This window comes from Euprymna scolopes, chromosome 37 (assembly GCF_053919585.1).
Source record: "Euprymna scolopes isolate OS-2025 chromosome 37, ASM5391958v1, whole genome shotgun sequence".
Taxonomy (NCBI): Eukaryota; Metazoa; Mollusca; class Cephalopoda; order Sepiida; family Sepiolidae; genus Euprymna; species Euprymna scolopes.
In genome coordinates, this window is record NC_136518.1 from 15,305,043 (window position 1) to 15,317,678 (window position 12,636).

At 35.2% G+C, this 12,636-nt stretch overlaps 1 protein-coding gene across 1 annotated transcript in view; it reads left to right on the plus strand.

Annotated features, from left to right (window-relative positions):
- The window catches only part of LOC145261100 (tectonic-like complex member MKS1), a 474,527-nt gene that overhangs the window by 281,242 nt on the left and 180,649 nt on the right, over positions 1–12,636 (plus strand). Inside the window, exon 7 of the mRNA XM_080119317.1 lies at positions 9,606–9,736. Coding sequence (XP_079975443.1) covers positions 9,606–9,736 — 131 coding nt within the window. The remainder of the gene's footprint in view (positions 1–9,605; positions 9,737–12,636) is intronic.

Sequence of the window (12,636 nt, forward strand, 5' to 3'; positions counted from 1 at the left end):
TATATATATATATATATATATATATATATATATATATACATATATATATTTATGTTTTTACTATAATAATTAAATACCTACAGACACAAGTGTTTCATCCTTTCGGGATTCTTCAGTGCAGGGTGTCACGATTACTACCAGTCGAACGATTCGAACCCCGCGACACGAGACATCTCTGGCTCGATTAGCGGGGGCCGTATCCATTCGGCTACTATTAACCGTATGAAATAGCGTTGAATTTTAAACATTTTTTAATTTAAATGTTCATTACGTCAGACAGACAATGATCAAATCGTTATACGATGATCTACGCATAAGAGCTAAATTGACCGACTTTTAATTCAACGGAAAGTGCTCAACGATAAGAAACGAATTTCTTAAAGGGGCTGTCATAATTATTTTTTTACTATAATAATTAAATACCTACAGACACTAGTGTTTCATCCTTTCGGGATTCTTCAGTGCAGGGTATCACGATTACTACCAGGCGAACGATTCGAACCCCGCGACACGAGAAGTATAAATAAAAAATTTTTTGTGTTGGGGATTAATGTGATGAAATTTTAGGGAGAAATAATTATGATTTACTTGGTTTTGAATGCTGATTTTTTTTTTTTTTTTGTCAGGGTGGAACAATAAAAATGTCGCCCTGAAGAAAACAACACTACAGCTTTATTTTAAAACTTGTATTGAAAAAATCAATTCAGATAACTTTATTATGTAGTAGAGCTGACATCTGTTCAATGTAGCCGCCTTCCGTTTCAATCACCGACTCGATACAGGTCCGGAACTGGGAGCATGACTTTTTCCACAAACGCCGGCAGGAGCTCAGCAAATACTTGGCATATATCAGTGATCAGGCTGGCTTTGGTGTTGTGGGAGGTCATGTTGGTGATGTTCTCGACGTATGACGAAACGAAGTAGTCCAACATGTTCCGGTCGGGGGAGGAGAGGGTTCAGTAAGAGAAGGGTACAAAGTCATAACACTCCTGAAGCCAAGCCTGGTTCTCTTTGGCCTTGTGGACTAGCGCTGAGTCCTGCTGCCACACCCAGGGTCTGCTAGCGGCTACCTGATTGCACCAGGGGATCACCACACTCTTCAGCACATTTAGGCACACTTTGGTGTTGATTTTCAAGTTGACTTCGAAATGCTATGGCCTAAAGAGGTTTATTCCTATTCAGTTATGCTTGTATAATGCCAGTTTTTTCTTCTTCTGGTGAGAAGCATTTAACTTCGAAATGCTATGGCCTGAAGAGGTTTATTTCTATTCCCGTATAATTGTATGATGCCAGCTTTTTTCTTCTTCTGGTGAGAAGCATTTAGCTTCGAAATGCTATGGCCTAAAGAGGTTGATTCCTATTCCCTTATTTTTTGTATAATGCCAGCTTTTCTCTTCTTCTTCTTCTTCTTCTTCTTCTTCTTCTTCTTCTTCTTCTTAGGAGGAGGAGGAGCATTTAGCTTCGAAATGATATGGCCTAAAGAGGTTGATTTCTACTCCTTTCTCATTTTTGTCCTTATTGATCTGATGATAAAATAAAGTTCTATGTAACTTTTATTCCCGCTCTTTTTAATTTCATTTATAAATTGCTCCACTTAATCGAGTAGAGCTTTTACTTTCCTGATAGGTTTGCTATATTAAATATGCTATCTTTTTCAGGCTCATTTATTATATTTATTTATTTATTCATTTATATTTATATGTATTTATATATGCGTGTGAAAGAGAGAAAAGAAAATATCTGACAAGATTTTGTAACATGGAAATCCTTTGATGTGATGTTTATTCATGGGGGAGTGATGTTTCTTTTGAGGCATGAACAATCAAGGCAGAAACATGATGATGGTGATGATGATTGTTTTTGTTGGAGCAAGGAAAAATGATAGGAGTTTTCTTTATGGTATTACAGTTGAGGCGGAGCGGGAAGGAAGTAGCAAGATAAGGCTGGGTTTGCTTGTTTTTATTCGTTTTTTTATAAATAGTTTATGAGGAGGTGGGAGAGTAAGAGGGTTTAGAACGAGGGTGGAAATTATCAAAGGCAGCCTTCTTGATGAGGTTTGTAGTAGGGTGGAGTCTTTCCCTAGGGATAAGAATTGGACTTAGAAGAGATAAGAAAGATACTGGTAAATACTTATATTCCAAAAGTATTAGTGCTTTAAAGGATCACATCTTAGCTTGAGAAAGGCTTTAGGCTCCTCCAGTGAAATAAGAAAACACAAAGAAAGGAACACAGAATCAGTGACGTCAGCAATTGTGTTAACTATAGGAAGCATTTTTGTTTCTTTTTTACAAGGGAGTTACCACTTATCAAGGCGTTAATGCCACTTGAGGATAAATTTATAAGTGTACGCTAGTTACTAGGGCAACAGCGTAGTAATTGTTAATAGTGGGATTTTTGTATAATTTGATTATTTAAAGCAATTACTCAGCAAGAACTTGTTTGCATTGAACTTGAAGATGACCATATTGCAGTCAGATGGAAAGCAGGCCAGCAGAACAGAGTTCCACAAGCAGGAAGTTCTAGGAAAGAAGCTTTGTTCATGGAATCCACATTTAGATTTAGGCAGAGATATAGAGAGGGGGAAATTGTTGATAGTGGTTTCAGCTAGACGGATGTTTTTTTTTTGTGAAAATTTGGCAAGGGAGGAGGATCATAGATTGGAGATCAGATGAGGATTTGCCATCAAAATAATGATAGAGTAGGGACAGACTAGCAACGTCTCTTCTGTGGGAAGAGATTGCAAAGAAGAGAAAAGGGTATCACTCGCCAGGTTTTGAAGTCAGTTTTGTAACTCTGTCAAGGCAGGATAAGCTTTTGCCCAGATGTGACAACAGTACTCCATCCTAGAACATACTTGACTCTTATACAGGTAAAGGATTGCATCAGCAGTCAGATACTTACTGGAGCGGTAGAGTGATCCAACCATTTCTCCAGTGACCTTGGCAACGGCTTTGATGGACGTACTCCATTTCAGATCAGGAGTGAAGGTCAGACTCAGAAGTTTGTTAAGACATGGTTTCAATAAGTATGGAACAGCAGAAGCGACATAATCCTTTTTTAAAATCGTTTTTTGTTGCCTAAAAAAAGTAATTTTGAAATAAAAAAATATTAATAAATTAATTTTTAATTAAAACAAGTTTATTAAAAAGAACATTTACTTTGGTTAAATAGGTATGATTCTTTTTAGTGCACCCTTATATAATTCAGATGCAAACGCATACTAAAACGCAAATGGTTCTACCAGGTCTAATAGGAATTTCTAGGTTCGCATTGGCTTACTACATTCACATATAGGTGTTACTTTTTTGAGGTTTTGAAAGATTTCTATTTGTTTCATCAAACAGAAATGGAATCATGTTGTCTTTTCTAGGGCGACAATTTTATCCTTCCACCCTGTACTTGTCTTCTTCAATTCGCACTTTTTAAAGTAGTTGTTTTCTGCATATACAAATCAACGCCGTTTATAAAAATATCAGGTTGTTTTACAATACACATTGGTATTAACAGGTGGTCAGAAATAAATATATAACAAACAAATGTTAACAAAGCCAAGATAAGTTGCTCTTCTACCTATCTGCAAAAGTTTTTAGTGGATTTACTAACTTTAAGACGTTTATTCGATTTGAAAAATATATAGTGTCTAGCGTTATGTGAGAACAAGAAAAATGGTCGAGAATTGACACCTAAATATTTGCAGCTTCAGTAATGATTTAAAAATAAAACTGAATACTGTTAGAAACCCACCCAATAAATTTTACCGTGACATTTACTGGATGGCTTTCTAATAATATTTTATTTTTATTTTTAAGTCATTATCAAGACTTCAAATAATGTTGCTAGTAGTGTTTATTTTATGTGAGGTGTGTGTGCATTGTTAAAACTGCTAAATTGAATACTAAACTGAATAGAAGATATGTTTATGTAGGTGTAGAACAGTTGATGTACCAGGGTCAGTTAGCGGGGGAAAGCCAAGAAAAACATGGGAGGAAGAGATGAGGATGGATTTGAAAAAGGGTTAAATAAAGTTCTAACCAGAGATAGGGAATAGGTTAATTTGGAAAGGCAATGTATTAAGGCCATCAAACATATGCTAACATGTAAAATGGACCTTAAACTGAATATGATTATGACGACGGTGATGTGATAAAACTTCCACCATTTTACTTGCTATATTTTTGCTATACTTAAAGGATGCTGATATACTCATCCTCTTCACTAAACTCTTTGAGACATTAATCAACCAAGCACAAGTCCACCGCCTCGCAAAAGCTAATCTTCTCGCTGACCGACAGTATGGATTTAGACAATGTCATTCTACTGCAGATATTTTAACGGCCATCTCTGAATGCATATACCATGTATTGGATAAGGCGGGCGAGGCCAGGTTTGTGGGTCTTGATATATACAAAGCCTTTGACAAAGTCTGGCATGAAGGGCTCCTAATGAAAATTAAATCATGCGGTATAACTGACTAAATATTAGACAAGAGGATTATTCAGGTTGTCCTTGATGGATGTACATCCAAACCGCATAACATTAATGTGGGAATGTCTCAAGAGTCGATCCTTGGACCACTGTTATTCCTGCTATTCATTCACGACTTCCCTTATAACATTGTGTCCAAAATGCATATGTTTTGCCGATGATACAACGTTCTATAACAGGTACAAGGTAAAAACAGATGTACACAAATCTAAGTCAATCGCAGAATCCTCAGAAAACGATCTCCTGACTGTAATGGGTCCGTAAATGGATGGTAATAGTTAGCATACTTTGACTAAGCTGATCTCCTTTAACAATTACAAAAAACCTTTTCAACCACCAATATCCATGACAAATAACACCCTACTTGAGAATTCTTCCTTCAAACTCCTTGGCTGAACATTCGCAAGAAATATGAGTTGGAACAAGTACATTGAGGACATTGTACAGGTTGCTGCAAAGAAGGTGGGTTCCCTCTATCATGCTAGAAAACTACTCACAATTGAGAGTATCTTATACCTCTACAAGGCTGCCATTCACCCACGCATGGAGTATTGCTGCCACATCTGGGCTGGTGCATCTTCCACTACTCTCTATCTCTTGGACAGGGTACAAAGAAGAGTCTCCAATCTAATAGGTTCCGCACTGTCATCTAAGCTCCAACCTCTGTCCTATCACTGCAATGTTGCATCCCTGTGCCTGTTTTACAATTATTTTAATGGAATGTGCTCTGAACGTATTGCATTTGTTCCCCTTTGACGTCCATACCCCTCCCCAACAAACCTACTTAGCAACAAAATCTCACCCCTTCACTGTAGAGGTCCCTAAATGCCAGAAAGCCTTCTCCTCTAACAGTTTCTTCCCTCGGACAACTAGACTTTGGAATTCTCTTCCTGCCACCTGCTTTCCTGGCATGCAGAAGTTTAAATGTAATGTAAACCAACATCTTCCTTATCTCTCCTAAACATGGTCCCAAATAGTAGCCCCTTGTGTCCAAGTGGTGATGTGCCTTGTTTGAGGTGAATGTCATTAAAAAACATAAATTAAAAATATTGCTATATAAAAATATAGTGATATATCTTTATTGTTATTTGTGGTGAAGGAGGAGTGTAGGTTATTGAGGTTGATGCACATAAAGACCTGGCCAGAGATAAGTTTAAAAAATGTCTTTTTTAAACTTTTGTTCACCCCCAAACAAGGCATATTATCACTTGGACGTAAGAGGCTACTATTTTGGAACAGGAGATGAGGAAGATGCCTATTCACATTACATTTAAACTTCTGAGTGTTATTACTAGGGCTATGACAACAGCATATTCTTTTCATTGTTTTGACTCTCGAGTATATATTCGACTCAGTTAATCAACCGAGAACCACATCACTCTATATAAAAGCATATAAGATATCAATGGATATATACTCGAGGGTCAAAACAATGAAAAGAATATGCTGTTGTCCTAGCCCTAGTTATTACAGTCTGGGAAACAGGAAGGAAATTCCAAAGTCTAACAGTTCAAGGGAAGAAGCTAATAGAGTAGAAGGCTTTCTGACATCTTGGGACCTCTACTGTGTAGGGGTGGGACTTTGCTGCTAGGCAGGTTTGTCAGATGTATGTAAGTTGATGGGGTATAACTGAAATGAGTTTGTCAGAGCACATTCTATTAAAGTGCGTGCAAGATACACACAAGAGTTCAACACTAAGGCGATGGGACAGAGGTTAGAGGTTGGCTGATAGTGCGAGACCTATTAGATTGGAGACTCTTTTTTTAAGCCCTGTCTAAGAGGGAGAATCTAGTGGTAGATGCACCAGCCCAAATGTGGTAACAATACTTCAGGCATGTGCAAATGATGGCTTTGTAGAGATATAGGATACTCTCAGGTGTGAGTAATCTCCCCCACCTTTTTGCAACAGCCTTGGCAATGTCCTCAGTAAATTTGTTCCAAAGTCAATTACTAAAAGCCATTCAACAAATGCCAACTTGTAAAATGGATGTTAAACTAATGATGATGATAACTATTTTTACTCTATCAGTATCCTCATTTTTTCGACAGACTACCCGTAGTTTTTAATAGACATTGATTTGCAATTAAGTCGGTCACATTTTCCGCATGCAATTGGTCTTATTACATTTTAGACGAGGGAATCTCGTAATATTGTAAAGAGATTGCATTGATTTTTCATTAAGTTTCTGCATACTCAGTGTGATTACCTTCTGAACAGACCTGATCGATGAAGAAGACGACGGGAGGAGGAAGACTATTGAGGCCAAGGTAGAAAGCTGGTGGGTTTAGCCCAGCGTGAAGTTTTGTGATGAGGTTTTCAAGGAAGGCGGCAATGGAGGCGGGTGAGATCTCCTCTTGCCAAGAAATCATTCAAATGCTGATGTGGCTTCTAGCATGGCTTACCGGAGGCAGGCAGATTCAAATTTGCTGTCGATGCCGCCATAACCTCTGTGCAGGTTCTCGTCAGTATATCTGCACTGCAAACTGCCAGCAACACACTTAACCAGGTCACTATCTTTGAATAGCATCTTTTTTTTTTTTTTGTATCTGGTTTTTATTTATTTATTTATTTTTTGTATCTGGTTTTTATTTATTTATTTCTTTTTTGTATCTGGTTTTTATTTATTTTTTTGTATCTGGTTTTTATTTATTTATTTATTTTTTGTATCTGGTTTTTATTTATTTATTTCTTTTGTATCTGGTTTTTATTTATTTTTTTTTTGTATCTGGTTTTTATTTATTTCTTTTTTGTATCTGGTTTTTATTTATTTATTTATTTTGCATCTGTTAAGTGGTATCGCCTTCTTCTCGGTTGCCTTGTTTGAAAGTCAAGGAACTAACTCATTATTTATGATGATGACTAGCAGGGCTACTTGGCGTTGCCGGGGTGCAGAGATAACACGTAATAAGAATTCGAAAGATTGTTTTGTAATATAGAGGATTGTCCCCCACCCCCACTAAGAACAAAAATGCCACCCATGGAATTAATAATAAATTTCACAATCCTTTCCACAATATAGCAACTAAAAAACACTGGATCAAATAGAGTTGAGGCACACTAGAAGGATAATGACGAAAAGAACACATTTTCTTTTTACAGTTTTTCTTGCTTCTAGTTTATTTATAAAACAATACAATGTGTATGTACATTTGTAACTATGAAGATGTTTTTCTTTATTATATATATATATAATTACATTTTAAAAATAATATATATACCGCTCCCCATGTGGGGGTACCAAATTGGTTAAAGGGAACATTATTCCCAGCTCGCATTTAGGTAAAAATGCGCTTTCGTAAATAATTGAATTCATTCAAAACATATCATTAAAACCAAAACAAACAACATTTAAGTAAATCGCGATATATCCAGACAGTTGGCGAGATGGGTCAGAGGTAAGGGCTTAGGCTCATTACTGTGGGGTCCAGATTTTGAATCTCGCTATATTCAGCCATTCTGATGAGTCGTAGACGACGAAACACGTGTCAGTGGATAATTACATTTTAAAAATAATATATATATATATATATATATATATATATATATATATATATATATATATATATATATGCCTGTCAAACATCACTTGGCTTTTGTAAAATCAACATCGCCTAACGAAGTATCTAGTTATTTATAACTGGTTGGCTGAAATATACTCATGAATGCATAAGATACCAAAATGTTTATGTAAAAAATAAATAAAAATCATATCTTGCTCTACTTTGGTATTGAACACTTTTGTATAAACTTCGTTAAACTTATTGGATGTTTTCACCTTTAAGCAATATTAACCTGAAATGAGTATGGACACACACATGCACTCACGCACGCACGCACACACACACACACACACACACACACACACACACACACACACACACACACACACACACACACACACACACACACATATATACACACACACACATATATATTTATATATACACACACACATATATATATATATATTGTCATATATATTTTCATAACTTACTACCTTGCTCTACCTATGTATTGAGCACTGTTGAAGTAAATACTGAAAATTTATGCATAAAATTATATCTTCGTATATTAATTTATGTGATTAAATGAAGTGGTCATATATATATATATATATATATATATATATTACTTTTTATTATAAACTTCTGGGGAGGTAACAGTAGTCAAGTGGTTAATGACACGGACTGACGACCTGGGTGTTTGAATCTAGTTCATTCCACAAAATCGTTTTCACTTAGGATGTTGGCAACCTCTTATGATCCCTCCCGCAAATACCTGATGTCTTTCTAGAAAGAATTCTGATGACAAAATATCGAGTAAACCAATGCCAATAATAGAATCTTCAGATTCATATAATAATAATATTAGAGTTACGTTTCTGAATTTTTGAGATGCAGATTGGTTATTCGTATTATTTGGACTATTGTTCTCATCTTGAGTGTCATTTTCACTACGTTTTGGTCGATGTAACCTCTGACCTTCTTCAGGTGTATCTGTCAAACTCGGGAATATTTCTGTCGAACTAGGGAATTTGGACAGAATTTTGAATGGGATTTTGAACAGAATTTTGAACGGAACCCTTTTGAATTTTGAATGGAATTTTGAACGGAACCCTTTTGAATTTTGAATGGAACCTTTCACGGGTGTAGCATGCTCTTGTTCTATCAGCCATGACTGGATAGAAGTTCTAAGTAATTCGCAATTGTATTTTTCAGTTGCCGACACTGAGAATTGAACTTTTAACCTTAGGGAGAATACCACTTTTACAATTGATTTTCCCAAGTACTCTAACCATTACACCACGGATCCTTGTGGCATCCCAAATTCATGAGTTTGACAAGATACACCTGAAGAAGGTCGGAGGTTACGTTGATCGAAACCTTGTGAAATTGACACTCAAGATGAGAGCAGTAGTCCGATGAATTCAAGTAATATGATGCTAGTTATTATCATATTATCGCCTGTAGTAAGGATCGAACCCTCAAATCCCAGATGACTGTGTTCTAGAGCAGATTATTAACTAACACTTTTATGCATTAATATACATGTCGTCACTATCTCAAGAATTCCAAAACATGTCTTCAAATTCTTCGTTTATTTTCTTCTTTATTTCCAGTGCTTCAACAAAGGAAGATGAGTGCATCCTCTGTCGTATCGAACTCGACCGTAATGGCGTGATGTCTTTACAGCCAGACCAGAACAAAGGAAAAGCACCATACGTTATAGAGACTGCTGGATTGGGACGAGGTTAGTTAGAATTTTTTATTTATACTGTCCTTGAGGGGAGGCAAGAAAATAGGAATATAAAATGTAAATATTTAAGACCATTACGTTGATAAGGAATTGTCATTTAGATTAGGTATAAACTGCTGTTTTTTGTTGAGAATTATTACTACAAGGTTTTTGTCAAACCCTATGGACTCTTAAGCATTGAATATTTTGAAAATGAGGTCTTAGCTTCGAAATATCAATAAAAGTTAGACACATTTTACAGACTACTTTAAGTAAAAAATAAATGAAAAATTTACTGTACATACTACCTTTATCATCTCATCAGCAAACTGTTCAACTTGCCAACATACTTTTACTTCTTTCTGCGCTTGCTCAAATTCAATTCATAGCTTGAAGTGGTTTAATTTTAAACCTTTCTTATCTATCTGTCGATAGCTCAAATGGTAGTAAAAATATGAATAAAAACTTGGCCATTGGAATTTAAAATACCATTGTTTATGTATACTCTGTTAAATGTGAACATTCGTTCAACTTTTACATTGAACAATTCTGGTAAATTTTCTTAAAATATATGCACACACATGCGTTATATGAAGTTGATCAGAGAGAACCTTAGCAAAGTGCTAAAAGGAACATGAGTTGGAAAAGATGCATTGAGAGCATTGCTAGAGTCACTGCGAGGAAGGTGGGCTCTCTCTACCGTGCTAGAAAATTACTTATATCTGAAAGTGTCCTGTTCCTCTACAAGGCCACCATTCGCCCATGTATGGAGTATTGTTGTCACATTTGGATTGGTGCATCATCCTCTTCACTAAACTCTTTAGTAGTCTCTTGCTCCTGGACAGGGTTCAAAAGAGAGTTGCCAACTTGATTGGTTCTGAACTGTCATTCAGGCTTCAACCCCTGTCCCATCAACAAAATGTTGCATCCCTCTGCCTGTTCTACAAGTATTTTAATGGTGAATGCTCTGACGAACTACAAGCTCTTGTATCCCCTCGACGTAAATACCCCCAATAAACCTGACAATCAGCAAAATCCCACCCCTACACAATAGAAATCCCTAGACGCAAGAAAGCCTTCTACTCTAATAGTTTCTTCCCCAGAACTACTAGACTCTGGAACTCTCTTCCGGGTTCCTGTTTTCCCAACTGTACTGATATGCAGAAGTTCAAGTGTAATGTGAACAGACATCTGCTCAACTCCCTATTATTCCTGTAACTTATGTCTCCAATAGTAGCCCCCTGCATGAAAGTGGCACTGTGCCTTGTTTGAAGTGAAAATGGAATAAAAAAAAAAATTTTTTAATAAAAGCGGAATAATATATAGATGCGTTAGAATAGATCAGAAAAACATTGGTAACAAAAGTTTCAAATCCAAACAAATTGGGCCATTGCCTGGTCGCCTATGTCCAGATCTCTTTATATCTGTTGGCTCAGAAATGGCGGGTGAAATACCATTTCTAGAGTGACAGATATAGACAAACACTGAAGAGAGTCTGACACAAGCGACTAGATATTGGTCTCCTTTGTTTGGATGTGAAACCGACGGTACTGCTGTTTTTCTGATTTTCCATAATACACATACACACACGCCTTATCAAAATTCACAATTTCTTACGTTTTTTTTAATCAGTCCATATCTGGTTGATTGCTTTGAGGAAATGATTTTCTGATCCTCAACAAATTTGATACTTTTTCTCTGTATAATTTCTGTGCAACTTTCTTCCGTAACATCAATTAACGAATAATTATTAATTAAATGTACTAATAAATACTACATTAAAATAATAATCATCATTACTCATCACAAAAATATAATTAATGCCAAACACAGTAATACCTGAAGGAATTTGTTTCTAAGTTTCTTAAAATATATATATATATATATATATATATATATATATATATATATATATATATATATATATATATATATATATAAGAACAATTAGTTAATAAAACATGTTAAAAACACTTTGAAAAAGAGTTAAAAACATATTTAATTTATATTTATATATATATATATATATATATATATATATATATATATATATATATAAAGCTGAATGTCTGTGTGTGTGTGTGTTTGGTCACGAATAGGCTCCTATATGGTTGATTATTTTAAAAAACTGATTACATATAATGATAGAAGATGTATCGAGACACAGGAATGGGTATGTTTGATCTGGCAGAACGGTGGTTCATTAGAATTGTGGGGTCTGGGTTTGCGCCTGCTCCACAAATTATGAAAATAAAAAATTAAAAAATTTAAAAAAATGTTTACAAGTGTTTTTGATATAGATGTACATAATAATGCTTTGATAAGTATGTTTTAACTTAAATAGGGATGGTATAATAAAATTGTGGGGTCTGAGTTTGCGCCTGGCCCCAAATTGAATGGAAATAGGCACAAACTTTAATAAAGACTTTTCATATCTATCTGTGTAAGTATACTTTGATAATTATGTTTCAGTTTGAAGAAATATGGTATAATAAAATTATGGGGTGTTCGTTCGCACCTGACCTCCATAGAATGGAAATATGTCACAAAGTTGAACAAGGTTTTTTAATATAAATCCACAGAGTATTGTGATAAGTGTTTCAGTATGAACAGGTATGGTATAATAAATTATGGGGTTTATCTATTTTATTTTTACTTTCATCATATTTTGCTTTGGTTTTGATACCCCCAAATTCGAAGCTATCTCTTTAGAACCCTTCCTTTTCATAACCTATCATACTTCAATAAATCAGAGTCCATTTTCTGTAGGCTGTTTTTGAACCCAGTCAACGACAGGTACTTTTGCTAGTATATATATATATATATATATATATATATATATATATATATATATATATATATATATATATATATATACATGTTACCAAGGAGTCACTGATTATCAAGAATAAAGG